This window comes from Cervus elaphus, chromosome 5 (genome assembly GCF_910594005.1).
Source record: "Cervus elaphus chromosome 5, mCerEla1.1, whole genome shotgun sequence".
Lineage (NCBI taxonomy): Eukaryota > Metazoa > Chordata > Mammalia > Artiodactyla > Cervidae > Cervus > Cervus elaphus.
In genome coordinates, this window is record NC_057819.1 from 82,012,846 (window position 1) to 82,031,405 (window position 18,560).

At 41.2% G+C, this 18,560-nt stretch overlaps 1 protein-coding gene and 1 pseudogene across 1 annotated transcript; both read left to right on the forward strand.

Moving 5' to 3' along the window:
* Positions 1 to 1,918: 1,918 nt before the first annotated feature.
* On the forward strand, positions 1,919 to 2,854 carry LOC122693381 (olfactory receptor 4D2-like). Its single transcript, XM_043900877.1, has one exon. The coding sequence runs from the start codon at positions 1,919 to 1,921 to the stop codon at positions 2,852 to 2,854; it is 936 nt and encodes a 311-aa protein (XP_043756812.1).
* A 4,209-nt stretch (positions 2,855 to 7,063) lies between these two features.
* LOC122693188 lies at positions 7,064 to 8,020 on the forward strand (annotated as a pseudogene).
* The last annotated feature ends 10,540 nt before the right edge of the window (positions 8,021 to 18,560 follow it).

The following is an 18,560-nucleotide window of genomic DNA, read 5'->3' on the forward strand; positions in this document are numbered from 1 at the left end:
AAAAAAAATGAATGATAATAAACCTGTAACAGAGGTTTGTTTTCAATGTTTGTGTGTGTATGTTTGTGTGTGTGTCTGTTAGTCACTTAGCTGTGTCTGAATCTTTATGACCTCATGGACTGTAGCCTGCCAAGGCATCCCAAAAGGTCTCATGGGCAGCTGTGTAGAAGGTGTACTGGAATGAAAAGTGAAAGGGAAAATTCAAAAGGGAGCAATCCCTGAAAGATAATGGATTTCAGGAAGTCAGGTGAGAGTGGGTGGGGATTGAGAGGAAGCCAAAGGAGTAGGGAGGGCACTTAACCCTCGCCTTTTGCCTCTGTCTCTCACCCTCAGAGTCCTTCTTCATTTTTGCTCCCAATCCCTCCCCTGCCACACCACCTTTCCATGTCTTTTTCCTTCACCATTCTATTCCCCCAGCTTCCTTCCTTATGATATACTTTCTCCTTTGAAGTCTTCATTTATTTCACTTTCTTTTACTTCAACATTTTTTTTTCTTCTACCCTTGGATCAATATCACCTTCTGAAATTGCTGTCATTTCAGAAGAGCTCAAAGTCCCCTTCAGACAATGTATTTATCTATTTCTTCACTAATGAAATACTTACCCCTTTGCCATTTTCCCACATATAATCTGGGGAGCCTCGTTCAGTAAGGGTCACCTACCCTGGAGGCTGGAAAGAAATGGAATGTCCGAGATGTGCAGCTGTACCCAGAGACTCCCTCACATGTCCTGAACCCCAATAACTTTTAACACATGTAGCAGTTAACTCCAGTTCACACCACCTAAATTGGAATATTTAGGACATTCTTTGCTTTGAGAATTAGCCCCATAAATAGCAAAAAATCCTTAACCAGTTCAGCTAAAACTGGATCTCTCTCTCCCAGGTGGCACATTGGTAAAGAATCTGCCTGCCAATGCAGGAGTCACAAGAGACCCCTGGGTTAGGAAGATCCCATCCCATGGAGTAGGAAATGGCAACCCACTCTAGTTTTCTTGCCTGGAAAATGCCATGGACAGAGAAGCCGGGGGGTGGGGGTGGGGGGCTACAGTCCATGGGGTTGCAACGAGCTGGACATGACTGAAGTGACATAGTATGCACACACGCATGCACTTTTTAATTACCAACCATAACCAAAGATGGACACTGCAGGGCACAAATAAATTGGGAATCAAGGCCTATGTGTCTAGCACATTATGATTAAATTCTGAAGGGAAAACATAGGCACATGAGAACTTCATGAACATTCTGTTGCTTTCACTGTTGCATGAAAAATGATTGATACAATATTCATGCTTTCTAATAACTCTAATTGAAAAATAGCCTTTAAGTTATATAAAACATAAGAGGTTTTTTAAATAAATTAATATTTAAAAAGGAAACACAACTGGTGAAAAAATGTAGTAGAGACTGGAGTAGAGTAGCCTACACAGAGGAGAGTGATTAATATTTATTATTCCAAATACTGTCCTGGAAAGCTTATGTGTCATTTTACTTAATCCCTTAGCCAATTTCCATAAAGAAAACATATTTCTTTCAGATGTGGAAACTGAGACTCACATTAAATAACTTGCTCAAGGCCAAATCTCAAAGAAATAGAAATTCTCAAATTTCATTCTGTTTGATTTGATTCTAAGTATCTTTCCACCTAGATTACACTGAATCTTGGAAAGGCAGGTGGCTTGTGTCTTTGGATGGCTTTAAGATATCTCACATATGTTTTTTTCCAGCACCAAGTAAACTTTCCAGAGACAAGGTCATTCAGTCAGCAGTTGGTATTGGACTCTGTACATAAGAATGTCCATTATATTGACTTGGACAGCCTTGTCCAAGTCTATGGAGGCCTTGAGCACTAAGAGAGCAAGCAACAACTTCATGCCTGTCTCTGCTGTGTTTTCTTTAGGTGTATGGAGAAGACATTATGGATTCAGGGAACCTCACTTGGGTATCAGAATTTGTCTTCCTAGGGTTCTCACAGTATCAGGAGCTCCAGCTTTTCTTGTTCCTGGTGTTCCTGTTTGTCTACACCACCACTGTTGTGGGAAACTTCCTCATCATAGTTACAGTGACCTCTGATTCCAGGCTCCACACACCCATGTATTTTCTGCTGAGAAATATGGCTGTTATAGATGTCTGCTTCTCCTCAGTCACTGCCCCAAAGATGCTGGTGGACATCCTCGCTGAGAAGAAGACCATCTCCTACCAGGGCTGCATGGCCCAGATCTTCTTCTTCCACTTTCTGGGAGGTGGGACTCTCCTCTTCCTCTCAGTGATGGCCTATGACCACTACATAGCCATCTCCCGGCCCCTCCACTATGTCACCATCATGAACACTCAAGTGTGTGTGGGGCTGGTGGTGGCTGCCTGGGTAGGCGGCTTTGTCCACTTCATTGTCCAGCTGGTTCTGATGCTCCCATTGCCTTTCTGTGGCCCCAACATCCTAGATAACTTCTACTGTGACATTCCACAAGTGCTAAGACTTGCCTGCACAGACACCTCCCTCCTGGAGTTCCTTATGATCTCCAACAGTGGGATGTTGGTCCTTATCTGGTTCCTCCTCCTTCTGATCTCTTACACAGTCATCCTGGTGATGCTGAGGTCCCACTCTGGGCAGGCGAGGAGGAAGGCAGCTTCCACGTGCACCATCCACATCATTGTTGTGTCTATGGTCTTCATTCCCTGTATCTATATTTATGCCCGGCCCTTTACCTCTTTTCCCATGGACAAAGCTGTGTCCATCAGCCAAACGGTTATCACCCCTATGCTCAACCCCATGATCTACACCCTGAGGAACCAGGAGATGCAGGCAGCAGTGAAGAGATTAGGCAAGCACCTAGTGATTTCCACTAGGGAGTGAACTTAAAATAGGTTGACTTTAAATGACAAATCTTCTCCCTGAACATTTGTTTTCCATGTGAGAAGTGGAGGAAGGTCTTTATGGAGTGTGACAGTTGAAATTAAACTAATATTTCTATGGACATTTTCCTGTGTCAGCTATTTTGTTAGTTACTGTCAGACTTCTCTCTCATTCTTACAAAACTGACAGAAAGTATGGTAGTATTATACAGTTTTACAAATGAGAAAACTCAAAGAGAAAAGACTTGCTCAATGATGAACAACAAGTGAGAGGCAGAGCTTGGCCAGGAGTTGGTTCCTATGACCCCAGGTTTTGAGGCAGGAGATATGGGAGGGATTTGAAACTCAGAGTATCTCACCATCACAAGGGAAAACTTAGAGAGTTCCTCTTCTATGGGTGAATATCTCTGATGAATGGTCAACACTTTTATGTCAAGTCTGAAACAATTATGTTTCTTCTCCTCCCTGCTCTCTGCCTCATTCCCCACTGTGGTATTTTGGAAGTGATATCACTTGTTGAGTTTCTAGATGTTTTCCATCATCAAAGAACATATCTACCTGTACTTTGGATTGGGTCTTTCTTGACCAAATACTTCTTGGATATTCTGCAGGATATTCTACTTTAGTGACCAAATCTTTATATATTTTGGATGATATGGCTATGAGGACAATGTTGTGGGATGGTTGGGGAACCCAGGCTAGAGAGGGCAGGGACCTTGTCCTGCTTTCTGAGGGAGTCCAGTGGTTTCTCCCCAAGGATATACTCTTGTCTCCTAGGGTCACTCTCCTTGTTGTATAGGTGATGTATGGGCACTGGCTGGGAAACTGATCCTGCAGATAAAGGATCTCTAAGAAGATGGATGACCTGAAGACTCTTTCCCATTCTGGGCTGAAGGAAGGTGTGAAACTAGGATTTTCTCACCTGCATATAGAGCAGCTGTAAGAAGCATCCAGAAACACTTTTTGTAGAGTGTAGAGAATGAACAAGCGATATGGACTCCATGCTAGTCAGTCTGAAGTCTGAGGATAACCTCAAGAGTAATGCAGAGGTTACAAGGCATTCAAAACAGATTCCTCAAGTGGCAAGTGAAAACCAGGCTTTTAACCACCAAGTAACATTTGGTCTTGTGATTTGGAGGGAAGATGCTGAGAGCAAAGGGTAAGGTCGTACACCCCACAATTTTCTACAAGATCACATTGAACAAGATCACGTAATTATCTCCTAATACGTTAGAATAGGAACATATTTGATCAAATGCTAAATCAGAGTTGCTATTATAGGTGCTGGGGCTACTAAATTATTGTAAATTATTTACAATCTAGTTAAGAGAAAGAACAGGAAAAATATGATAAAAGCTGTAACAAATGTACTTACAAAATGTTATTGGAACCGGAACCCAGAGAAATGGATTAATTCTTCATGCGAGAAATGGAGGAGTCACAGAGGTGATATCTGAGGACTTCAAGGCTGAGAAGATAGTAGAAGGTATTTCAGGAAACAGAATGCATTCCCAAAGCTACAGAAATAACCAAACATATGACATATGTGAGACACCATGGATTCCTGACTAGCCATCAGTTCCTGGGTAACAAAGATACTGATAAGAAAGGTAGATGGAGCCTGTGTTTTAGAACTTGGTGTGACCCACTGAGAGGGAGTTGCATGCACATATGTAAGCATGTTTTTGAACCATGAATTAACCCACAAAGCATGTTAGGCAGCTTCTCAGAGTCTGAGTTGTTTTTTTTTTTTTTTTAATAGTCAAAACTACTTTATTTATTCAAAAAGAAACAAGAAAAAAGATCCAAAAAAACTGAAACATGTATATTATCATATGTGAAACAGATCACCAGTCCAGGTTCAATGCATGATACAGGGTGCTCAGGGCTGGTGCACTGGGATGACACTGAAGGATGGGATGGGAAGGGAGGTGGGAGGGGGGTTCAGGACAGGGAACTGTAGAAATTATAGAGATTATTTTATTAAAAAAAAAAAGAAAAAAAGAATCTTAAAATCTGTGGAACTAATAGAAAACAAAAACTAAGATGATAAATATAAACATGTATGTCAGTAATTACATTAAATTTATTCAGACTAAATGTCCCACTTAAAACAACAAAGATTGTTATTTTGAATAAAAATTTTAAATCTAATTTTATGCAGCTTACAAGACAGAACTTAAATGTAATTTAATAGAGTGAAATAATACTATCATTATACATAGCATTAAAACACTAACTAAAAAACAAACTCCCTGGGACAACCCAGAGGGATGGGGTGGGGAGGGAGATGGGAGGGGGCGTTCAGGATCGGGGGACACATGTCCACCCATGGCTGATTCATGTCAATGTATGGCAAAAAACCACCACAATATTGTAAAGTAATTATCCTCCAATGAAAATTAATTAATTGATTTTAAAAACCCACAAAAATAGCTAATGTAGATAGACTAATATTAGAAAAGGAGTTTTTTTAAAATAATAAGGGGGGATAATTCATAATATTAGATGAGAAATACACTGAGAATATAGAATAATTCTAAATTTGTGTGTACCTAAAACATCGCCTGTGAATATATAAAGCCAATATCAGCATCATTAAATGTAGAAATTTTTTTAAAAATCCCAGAAGTGTAGTTGTAGATATTAATATACATCTAAGATTCTGAGTTTTAAGTTGTGAGTCTTTGATAGTCATTAAAGGTTATAATGAGCAAGGAAGGTAATCAGATACCAGTTTAGAAAGGTCTCTGTGACAGTGATATAGAAGATGGAGCGAAGTGGATGCAGATGGAAGCGGAAGGGTGAGACTAAAATGACCACTATTGGATAACAGATTGCAAGAGGCAGGTAAGGGGGTGGAAAGAGACAAGGCAGGGGAGTGAGGAGGGCACATAACCCTCACTTGTCACCTCTATCTCTTACCCTCCATGTCCTCCTTCATCTTTATTCCTAGTCCTCCCCTCCTCTCCACCTTTACATTCCCCTTCCTTCCTCTCCCTTCCTATTAATCACCCCTCTTTATTGCTTTGTCTGTTTTCTCTTATATCAATATCTTCCTTTCTCTTCTATCCTTATATTCAATAACATCTTCTAAAATTCTAGTTTCATTTAGAAGAGTTCTTTCATTCCCCTTCATACAAGATCCATCACCCCTTTTTTAACCCAGACAATCTCTCTCCCCCATCTCATGTCTCAGCACACACACCACATATTCTGTTACTTCACCCAGTAAGGGACCATCTACATCAGTTAAGGGAGACATTCCCTATAGATATTCACCCACACGGCAGCCAAAAGATTTTGAGTATTGGCTATCAGCAAAGATGGGCACTGTAGGGCACAAATAAATTATAAGATGCATATTTATCACTGTGAAAACGTTTAGTTGAATTATGGATGGAAAATATAGAAACACAAAAAGTTCATTAACATTATGATGTGGTAACTGTTGCATAAAAATTTTTGGTACAAAATAGATTTTCAAAGAAGAGAGGAGGTTTTAGAGTAGGAGACTACACAGAGGAAAGTGTTTGCCATTTATTATTCCAGACACTCTTCTAGGAACCTTGTGTGTTATTTTATTTAATCCTCTAATAAAGAAAGTCATTTTTATTCCTACCATACAAATGTGGAAACTTAGACTCAAAGAGGTTAAGTAATTTCTCCAGAGTCAAATATCAAGGAAATAGAAATTTAAGTGCAGGTCTGTTGAACTCCAAGTGTCTTACTACCGGTAGATAACACTAAATCTTTGAAAGGCAGGTCACATGTGTCTTTGGATAGCGTTAAGCTATCTTGTGAATATATACTCATGTTTGTGTTCAGTTGCTCAGTCATGTCCAACTCTTCATGACCTCATGGACTGTGGCCTGCCAGGCTCCTCTGTCCACGGGATTTTTCAGGCAAGAATACTGGAGTGGATTGTCATTTCCTTCTCCTGGGGATCTTCCCAACACAGGGATTGAACCCACCTCTCCTGTGTCTCTTGCATTGGCAGGTAGATTCTTTACCACTGAGCCTCCTGGGAAGCCCCTGATGAATATATATTCCAGAACCAACTAGTGAACTCTCCAGAGACAAGACCATTAAGTCAGCACCAGGTATTATGATCTGCCCATGAAAGTCCATCATCGAGACCTGGACACTCAATCTGAGTGAGCCCCTGAGCAATAATGCATCTCTTTCCTGGTCTGTTTTCTTTAGATGTATGGAGAGAACACCATGGAATCAGGGACTGATTCCATGGACTCTCTCATGTATATCAGAATTTATCCTGGGGCTCTCACAGACTCAGGAGCTCCAACTCTTCTTGTTTCTGGTGTTCCTGTTTGTCTGCACCACCACTCTCATGGGAAACCACCTCATCATGTTCACAGTGACCTCTGATTCCAGGCTCCACACACCCATGTATTTTCTGCTGTGAAACTAGGCAGTCATAGACCTCTGTTTCTCCTCAGTCCCTGCCCCAAAGATGCTGGTGGACTTCCTCACTGAGAAGAAGACATCTCCTACAAGGGCTATGAGGTTCAAGTCTTCTTCCTCCACTTTCTGGGAGGTGTCATGACCTTCTTCCTCTCTATGAAGGTCTCAGACCATTACATAGCCATCTTCATGCTCCTCTACTATGTCACTATCATGAGCATTCAGCTCTGTGTGGAGTTGGTGGCAACAGCCTGGATGATAGGTTTTGTTCATTCCATCTTCCAACTGGCTCTGATGCTCCCACTGCCTTTTTGTGGCCCCAATGTCCTAGATAACTTCTACTGTGATGTTCCACAGGTATTGAGACTCACCTGCACTGACACTTCTGTCTTGGAGTTCCTCATGATCTGCAACAGTGGGATGCTGGATGTCATCTGGTTCCTCCTCCTCCTGGTCTCCTACTCAGCCATCCTGGTGATGCTGAGGTCCCACTCAGGGCAGGTGAGGAGGAAGGCAGCTTCCACCCATACCACCCCTATTTTCATGGTATCTATGGTCTTCATTCCAAGCATTTACCTCTATGCCAGGACCTTCTCTTCCTTCTCCATGGTCCACGCTGTATCCATCAGCCACACGGTCAAGAACCCCATGCTTGCCCATGACCTGCATCCTGATGAACCAGGAGATGCAGGCAGCACTGAAGAGATTACACTCACATCATTTGGATTGTACAAGGGAATGACAGTGGGTAGATCACTTTGGCCTTGTTTTCCACTTGTAAAGTGGAGAGAGAGCTGCTGTGTCTGCCCTGTTCATATCTCCTGGATGTGTTGTGACAGTCTTCATAGAAGTAAATGCACAGTGAACCTAAGCAACATATTCAGATTTTTAGGAAAATGGATAATATCCTTATTTTTGTTTTTGATGGTTGTTTGAACACTCCTATGATGATAGGATGTGTTGTCACAGAAACATTCGGGAAAGTCCCACCCTCCTTTTTGCCTTCTTGGTGGACTCTTTCTTCTTAGGATGACAGCATTTTCCCAGAACAGCAGTTCTGTTTTTGTATTTTGACCCCTTTACCTAGTACCCCATTTAGGTGTGAGTCTGGGTTGTTGGAAACTGTCCAGCATTCTGAGTCTTAAGCCTTCAGTTGAAGACCCTAACCCATCACTTACCAAAGGATGATCTTGAATGAGACACCTGGGGTCTCTTGGCCTCATGACATTTTTCTCAACACACTTGCTAGAACTAATATCTGGCCCAAACCCTCTAGCTTTATTATAAGAATCAAATTGAAAATACTGTGAGAAAACATTGTACCATATATTTTATTTAATTTGCAAACTGGAAATTATATGAATGTTGTTCTTCTCTATGTTTTAATACAGCATAAGTAATTATAACAAGCAAAAGATTATGTATAAAAATGCTTCTAAGGTATAAAACACTATATTATATGAACACTCATGAATATGCTACTGTTCAAGAACCAGCCTGTACTAATAATTTATACCTGGCTATAGGTGCTTTCCATCACATCACCTCTTCCCAGATGAAACCACATTCTTGAATATAGTGTTTATCATTCCATTGCTCATAAAAAGAATTTTATCACATATTAACATATTCAATATATTGCTTTGTTTTGCTTTTATGAGATTTATAGAAATGAAAGATTGTACAGAATATTCTAGAATTTGTTTTTTTCACTGAACATTTTTTCTAAATGTCCACATTGCTTTGTTTGGCTATATATTCATTCATATGCACTGCTGTGTAATATTCCATTGTAAGAATAAGCTTATTTGGATGGTTCCCAGTTTTTACTCTTGGAACAACACTCCTTGGAATGTTCTACTTGTCTCCAGTTGTTATGTTGAGGAGCTATGGATTATATACCTTGAAATGGAATTGCTGAATTGTGAGATCTTCAAAGATTTACTTTTACAAAGTAGTGCCAAATTGTTTTCCATAGTTGTACCTAATTACATGGTCAGCCGCATTGCTGAGGTTGATTCACATCCTCGTAATTGTTAATATTGTTGGACTTCTTAACTTTTGCCAATTAAGTCACCACAAAATGGTATGTCACTGCAGTCTTTTTTTTTTCAACTGGAGGATTTTTTAAAATATTTATTTATTTGGCTGCACTGGGTCTCAGTTGCTGCGTGTGGGATTTCCTCGATCTTCATTGCCTGTGCAGAATCTTTAGTAGCAGCATGTAGGATCTAATGAGGAATAGTTCCCTAATGAGGAAATGAACCCAGGCCCTTGCAATAGAAGCCTGGAATATTAGCCTCTAGACCACCATGGAAGTCCTAGATTTTTATTTTTAATGTAGAAGTTCTTATATAACTTGGTTACTAATCTATTGTCAGTGTTTACTATCAGTTCAGTTCAGTTCAGTCGCTCAATCGTGTCCGACTCTGCGACCCCATGAATTGCAGCACGCAAGGCCTCCCTGTCCATCACAAACTCCCGGAGTTTACTCAAACTCATGCCCATCGAGTCGGCGATGCCATCCAGCCATCTCATCCTCCGTCGTCCCCTTCTCCTCCTGCCCCCAATCCCTCCCAGTATCAGGGTCTTTTCCAATGAGTCAGCTCTTCACATGAGGTAGCCAAAGTACTGGAGTTTCAGCTTCAGCATCAGTCCTTCCAATGAACACCCAGGACTGATCTCCTTTAGGATGGATTAGTTGGATCTCCTTGCAGTCCAAGGGACTCTCAAGAGTCTTCTCCAACACCACAGTTCAAAAGCATCAATTTTTTGGCGCTCAGCTTTCTTCACAGTCCAACTCTCACATCCATACATGACCACTGGAAAAACCATAGCCTTGACTAGATGAACCTTTGTTGGCAAAGTAATGTCTCTGCTTTTTAATATGCTAATTAGGTTGGTCATAACTTTTCTTCCAAGGAGTGTCTTTTAATTTCATGACTGCAGTCACCATCTGCAGTGATTTTGGAGCCCAAAAAAATAAAGTCTGACACTGTTTTCACTGTTTCCCCATCTATTTCAAGTGATGGGACCAGATGCCATGATCTCAGTTTTCTGAATGTTGAGCTTTAAGTCAACTTTTTCACTCTCCTCTTTCACTTTCATCAAGAGGCTTTTTAGTTCCTCTTCACTTTCAACAGTATTAAAACAAGTCAGCATTGAAGATTCAATTTCTACCTGAATTTCTACAGCTACAAAATGTTGACTTTGATGAGCTCTTTTTTTTTTTTTTTCATTTGATTTCACAGAAAATATGTTTAAATTTGGAGCACTTAAGTGATGTCTGGTCACTTAGAGCAAGTTTTTTTTTTTCATCTCCATGTTATTCACTCTATACATATATGTTGATAATTCAAGCATCTGATTTTATTGTATGGCCCCACATAAAGAAAATATGTATCAATACTTACAGAATGTAATTGTCTGTGCAATATTATTAAATGTGGCTTTGTTATTATTTTAAGGTATTTAGTGCTGACCTCTCTGAATTTAGCATTTTAAAAATATGATGTTCAGTTCAGTATAGTATTGTCTATATTTATTGTAACTCCTCCCAGTTTGTAGTTTGTCTTCTTTATTTTTGTGTTAGGGTTATCAATCTTTCATTTTACTGTTGGCTTTTATTGAAATCTAATTTTTTAAAACTGCTTCTTAGAGGATAGAAATATATTCTTGCTTCTTTCAAAGCATACTAATTATATATAAACTTTTCTGTTTCCTTGGTCTTTTCCGTTTTCTTCTCACTAATTTTTCTATTTATTTTATTTTTTTCTCTTTGTTAGCAGCCTTCCTTAAACTCCTGGTGATTCCTGGCTATCTATATCTAAGCACAAGGCAATAAAAATACTAATTGGTACCTCGAAGTATTGAAGCTTTTAGATTTTACCTTAGGGATTCTGGTGGAAATCAGCTCTTTATTGGAAGAGACCCAAGTGCCAATACACAGAGGTCTATTTTTCTAGAGTTGTTGTTTCTGCAAAGAAAAATGTTGATTTCCTCTTTGTCTTAGATGCTCGAATTTTGTGCTGGGGTGAGGAAAGTGATGCATCAGTAGCTCTAATTCTTACCTGACCTCCTTCTTTCATTTACATACTCACTTTTGATTTCGTGACCTCCACTGTTAGAAGAGGTTTTACTGTAAGACCTACTTCATGTCACTTTTAACAGTCTCTCGCCTCTCTTTCATCATATTCATTCCCTATTCAGGTGTTTTAAACAAGATAGCCTTCTTCTTGGTGGTCTATCCAAAGCCTTTCCCAACCACTTCCCCCTTGCTTGTCCCCCTCATGTGTTCATTTTCCCACAACTCTTAGAAGCCAGATTTGCTCATGTGATCCAGAAAGGAAAATTACAACAGTGTGTTAGCCAGGGTGCTTCTGGAAAATCTTTCTCTTCCCTGCATAGAGGCAAGAGACACAAGAGGAGAAAGAAATGGCTCTCTACCTGATTCCTCACCTCCAGCCTTTTTTAAAAATCTATTTTTAAATTGGAGGATAATTGCTTTACAATGTCTTGTTGGTTTCTGCTGTACATCAACAAGAATCAGCTATAAATATACATATATGTATAAGTATACATATATATCCTTCCTCTTGAGCCTCCCCCCTCCCACTTCCCCATCCCACCCTTCTGCATGCAAGTGTGTGCACTAAGTTGTTTCAGTCGTGTCTGACTATTTGCAACCCTGTGGGCCGTAGCCTGCCAGGCTCCTCTGTCCATGGGATTCTCCAAGCAAGAGTACTGGAGTTGGTTGCCATTTCCTCCTCCAGGGCATCTTCCCAACCCAGGGACGGAATCAGCCTCTCTTACATCCCTGCATTAGCAGGCTGGCTCCTCACCACTAGCGCCCCCTGGGAAACCCTCCCACCATTCTAGGTCATCACAAAGCACTGAGCTGATTTCCCTGTTTTATACAGCAACTTCCCACTAGCTACCTATTCTACATTTGGTGATGTATATATGTCAATGCTACTCTCTCAGTTCATCCCACACTCTCCTTCCCAATCTTGGTCCACAAGCTGATTCTCTACATCTGTCTCTCTATTCCTGCCTGAAAATAGGTTCAAAAGTTCCATTTTTCTAGATTCCATATATATCTGTTGATATACAATACTTGTTTTTCTCTTTCTGACTTACTTTCTGTCATACTTCACTCTATATGACAGACTCTAGGTTCAACCACATCACTACAAATGACCCAATTTCATTTTTTAGGCCTGAGTAATATTCCATTGTGTATATATGTACCACATCTTTATCCATTCATCTATTGATGAGCATCTAAGTTGCTTCCATGTCCTGACTATTGTAAATAATAACCTCCAGCCCTGAGATGTGTGAGGACACACACCATAATGAAGCATGAAGCATCTTGGCTCAGGAGGGAGAGACCCAGGGCATCACAGACTCACTACGTGTCCTGATATCACTGAGTTGTGGGTCCCTCTTGGCTCACTATCTTTCACTCCTGATTTTTCATAATTACCTTTTTATCTTTCTCCTTCCTTATTGGCTCCCATCTCCCTTTCCCCTTCTCCTCTAGCTCTTCACATCCTCACATCTTTTATGATTTTGAGGCTGGGGTGGCCTGAGTCCCAAACACAGGGCAGTTATAAACCTTTAACTGCCTTCATTAAGTCTTCTCTGAAACAGGAGGGTATGAATAAACAAAGGAGCTATATACCACTATGTGCATCCTCTCAGCTCTCCCCTCTCTCCTCCTCCCTGCTGCCACATAGACCCTGGTCTGAAGGTCACTCTTCTGCACATGTTCTCACCTCCCTGAATGTAAAACCTTAATGTATGAGCCTGGTTCTTTAACTATATGCAGAGTGATCCCTGCCTGCTCTCCACCTAATGTCCCACCACTTACCCTGTGCTCCAGCCTCGTTGAGGCTTTCAGGGTTCATGGAGTGTATGCTGTCCCATTTCCACTCTGGATCTCTGTTTTCCCTGCCAGATACACACTTTCCCTCTTTTGTCTGCTAACACATTTGAACTTCTCCTCTTTTTAAATGTCATCTCTGCTCCAAAGTCTTTCTCCTCTTCCAGTCATGGTTAGCTGCTCAGCCTTTAAACATTTGATCATTCCCCTGGTAGAGCTATCTCCTCTCTGAAGTGCATTTATGTGTTTCTAGATCTGATTTCCTCATCAGCCTAGAGAAGAGAATGTATGTCTTATATTTGTATGTTCAGCATTGAGCATAGAGGTGTACCCAATCTGCCTTTTATTGCTCTCCTACTCTTAAAAAGGATAACTTTCAGTTATGCAAATAAATACTGATCTAAATCAAACTGACCACATGGACCTTGTCTAACTCAGTGAAACTATGAGCCATGCTGTGTAGGGCTACCCAAGATGGACAGGTCAGGTGGAGAGTTCTGACAACATGTGGTCCATGGGAAGGAAATGGCAAACCACTTCAGTATTCTTGCCTTGAGAACCCCAAGAACAGTTTGAAAAGGCAAAAAGATATGGCACTGAAAGATGAACCCCCAGGTTGGTAGGTGCCCAATATGCTACTGAAGAAGAGTGGAGAAATAACTCCAGAAAGAATGAAGGCATGGAGCCAAAGTGAAAACAGCACCCAGTTATGGATGTGACGGGTGATGGAAGTAAAGTCTGAAGCTGTGAAAAACAATATTGCATAGGAACCTGGAATCTTAGGTTCATGAATCAGGGTAAATTCAGTTCAGTTCAGTTCAGTCACTCAGTCATGTCCAACTCTTTACAACCCCATGGACAGCAGCACACCAGGCTTCCCTACCCATCACCAACTCACAGAGTTTACTTAAACTCATGTCCATTGAGTCGGTGATGCCATCCAACCCTCTCATCCTCTGTCATCCCCTTCTCCTCCTCCCTTCAGTCTTTCCCAGCATCAGGGTCTTTTCCAATGAGTCAGTTCTTCTCATCAGGTGGCCAAAGTATTAGAGTTTCAGCCTCAGCATCCATCCTTCCAATGAATATTCAGGACGAATTTCCTTTAGGATGGACTGGTTGGATCTCCTTGCATTCAAGGAATTCTGAAGAGTCTTCTCCAACACCACAGTTCAAAAGTATCAATTCTTCAGTGCTCAGCTTTCCTTATAGTCCAACTCTCACATCCATATGTGACTACAGGAAAAACCATAGCTTTGACTAGATGGACCTTTGTTGGCAACATAATGTCTCTGCTTTTTAATATGCTGTCTGCTGCTGCTGCTAAGTTGCTTCAGTCATGTCCAACTCTGTGCATCCCCATAGATGGCAGCCCACCAGCTGCCTCTGATTCTGGGATTCTCCAGGCAAGAACACTAGAGTGGGTTGCCATTTCCTTCTCCAATGCATGCACGCATGCTAAGTCACTTCAGTCTAGGTTGGTCATAACTTTTCTTCCAGGGAGCAAGTGTCTTTTAATTTCATGGCTGCAGTCACCATCTGCAGTGATTTTGGAGCCCCCCAAAAATAAAGTCTGCCACTGTTTCACCATCTATTTGCCATGAAGTGATGGGACCAGATATCATGATCTCAGTTTTTTGAATGTTGAGTTTTAAATCAATTTTTTTATTCTCCTCTTTCACTTTCATCAAGAGGCTCTTTAGCTCTTCTTTACTTTCTGCCATAAGTGTGGTTTCATCTGCATATCTGAGGTTATTGATATTTCTCCTGGCAATCTTGATTCCAGCTTGTGCTTAACCAGTATAGCATTTCTCATAATGTACTCTGCATATAAGTTAAATAAGCAGGGTGACAATATACAGCCTTGACATACTCCTTTCCTGATTTGGAACCAGTCTTGTGTTCCATGTCTGGTTTAACTGTTGCTTCTTGATCTGCATACAGATTTCTCAGAAGCCAGGTCAGGTGGTCTGGTAGTCCCATCTCTTGAAGAATTTTCCACACACTGAAGTCAAAGGCTTTAGTGTAGTCAATAGAGCAGAAGTAGATGTTATTCTGAACTCTCTTGCTTTTTGGATGATCCAGTGGATGTTGTAAATTAAATCTCTGGTTCCTCTGCCTTTTCTAAATCCAGCTTGAACATCTGGAAGTTCACAGTTCATGTACTGTTGAGGCTTCACTTGGAGAATTTTTAGCACTGCTTTGCTAGCGTGTGAAATGAGTGCAATTGTGTGGCAGTTTGAGCATTCTTTGGCTTCGCCTTTCTTTGGGATTAGAAAGAAAACTGACCTTTTCCAGTCCTGTGGCCACTGTTGAGTTTTTTAAATTTGCTGGCATATTGAGTGCAGCACTTTCATAGCATCATCTTTTAGGATTAAAATAGCTCAACTGGAATTCCATCACCTTCTATAGCTATGTCCGTAGTGATGCTTCCTAAGGCCCTCTTGACTTTACATTCCAGAATGTCTAGCTCTAGGTGAGTGATCACACCATCATGATTATCTGGGTCCTGAAGATCTTTTTTGTACAGTTCTTCTGTGTATTCTTGCCACCTCTTCTTAATATCTTCTGCTTCTATTAGGTCCCTACCATTTCTGTCCTTTATTGTGTCCATCTTTGCATAAAATGTTCCCTTGGGATCGTTAATTTCCTTGAGGGGATCTCTAGTCTTTCCCATTCTATTGTCTTCCTCTATTTCTTTTCATTGACCACTGAGGAAGGCTTTCTTATCTCTTCTTGCTATTCTTTGGAACTGTGCATTAATATGGGTATAGCTTTCTCTTTTGCCTTTAGCGTCTGTTCTTTTCACGGCTATTTGTAAGGCCTCCTCAGACAACCATTTTGCCTTTCATTTTCTTGGAAATAGTCTTGATCACTGCCTCCTGTACAATGTTATGAACCTCCATTCATAGTTCTTCAGGCACTCTGTCTATCAGATCTAATCCCTTGAATCTATTTGTCACTTTCACTGTGTAATCACAAGGGATTTGATTTAGGTCATACCTGAATGGTCTAGTGCTTTTCCCCACTTTCTTCAACTTAAGTCTGAATTTGGCAATAAGGATTTTATGATCTGAGCCACAGTCAGCTTCTGTGCTTCTTTTTGCTGACTGTATAGAGCTCCTCCATCTTTGGCTGCAAAGAATATAATCAATCTGATTTCGGTATTGACCATCTGGTGATGTCCAACACACATTCTCTTGTGTTGTTGGAAGAGGGTATTTGCAATGACCAGTGCATTCTCTTGGCAAAACTGTTAGGCTTTCCCCTGCTTCATTCTGTACTCCAAGGCCAAACTTGCCTGTTATTCCTGGTATTTCTTGACTTCCTACTTTTGCATTCCAGTCCCCTATGATGAAAAGGACATCTTTTCTGGGTGTTAGTTCTAGAAGGTCTTGTAGGTCATTATAGAACTGTTCAACTTCAGCTTCTTCAGCATTACTGGTTGGGTCATAGACTTGGATTACCATAATATTGAATTGTTTGCCTTGGAAATGAACAGAGATCATTCTGTTGTTTTGAGATTGCACTTTGGACTATTTTGTTGACTATGATGGCTACTCCATTTCTCCTAAGGGATTCTTTCCCACAGTAGTAGATATAATGGTCACCTGAGTTAAATTCACCCATTCCAGTCCATTTTAGTTTGCCGATTTCTAAAATGTTCACTCTTGCCATCTCTTGTTTGAGCACTTATAATTTGCCTTGATTCATGGACCTAAGATTCCTGATTCCTATGCAATACTGTTCTTTACAGCATCAGAATTTACTTCCATCACCAGTCACATCCACAACTGGGTGTTGTTTTTGTTTTGGCTCTGTCTCTTCATTCTGTCTGGAGTTATTTCTCCACTGATCTCCAGTAGCATATTGGGTACCTACAAACCTGGGTAGGTTCATCTTTCAGTGTCATATCTTTTTGCCTCTTCATATTGTTCATGGGGTTCTCAAGGCAAGAATACTGAAGTGGTTTGCCATTCCTTTCTCCAGTGGACCACGTTTTGTCAGAACTCTCCACCATGAGCCATCTGTCTTGGGTGGCCCTACACAGCATGGCTCATAGCTTCACTGAGTTAGACAAGGCTATGGTCCATTTGATCAGATTGGTTAGTTTTCTGTGATTGTGGTTTTCAGTCTGTCTGCCCTCTGATGGAGAAAGATAAGAGACTCGTGGAAGCTTCCCGATGGGAGAGACTGATTGAGGGGGAAAATGGGTCTTGTTCTGATGGGCAGGGCCATGCTCAGTAAATCTTTAATCCAATTTTCTGTTGATGGGTGAGGCTGTGTTCCCTCCCTGTTATTGGACCTGAGGCCAAACTATGGTGGAGGTAATGAAGATAATGGTGACCTCCTTCAAAAGGTCCCATGCACACACTACTACACTCAGTGCCCCCAAGCCTTCAGCAAGCCATTGCTAACCCACACTTCCACTGGAGATTCCTTGACACTCATGGGCAAGTCTGAGTCAGTCTCTCGTGGGGTCATTGCTCCTTTCTCCTTGGTCCTGATGTATACAAGGTTGTGTTTTTGCCCTCCAAGAGTCTGCTTCCCCAGACTCTGTGTAAGTTCTGGCAGCTCTATGATGGGGTTAATAGCAACCTCCTCCAAGAGGGCTTATGCCATACCCAGGTCTACTGAACCCAGAGCTGCTGCCCCTGTAACAGGCCACTGATAAACCAGGCCTCCACAGGAGACACTCAAACACAACTCTGTCTCAGTCTCTGTGGGGTCTCTGGGTCCTGGTGCACACAAGGTATGTTTGAGCCCTCTGAACATCTCTGGCAAGTATGGGGTTTGATTCTAAACGTGATTTCATCCCTCCTACCATCTTGTGAGGCTTCACCTTTGCCCTTCTCCTTTGCTCCAGAGCCTACCATCTTGCTGGGGCTTTTCTGCTCTTGGAAGAGGGGTATCTCCTCACAGTCACTCAAGACCCATGCAGCCATTCAAGATAAATTAAAAGTGGTCAAACAGGAGATGACAAGAGTGAAAATCAACGTTTTAGGAATCAGTGAGCTAAAATGGACTGGGATGGGTGAATTTAATTCAGATGACCATTATATCTACTATTGTGCAAAAGAATTCCTTAGAAGAAATGAAGCAGCCTTATGAGGCCTAATGAGTCAACGAAAGAGTCCAAAGTGGGTGCAATCTCAAAAATGACTGAACGATCTCTTCGTTTTCAAGGCAAGCCATTCAATATCACAGTAATATAAGCTACGCCCCAACCAGTAATACTGAAGAAGCTGAAGTTGAACAGTTCTATGATGGCCTACAAGACCTTCTAGAACTAACACCCAGAAAAGATGTCCTTTTCATCATAGGGGACTGGAATGCAAAAGTAGGAAGTCAAGAAATACCAGGAATAACAGGCAAGTTTGGCCTTGGAGTACAGAAT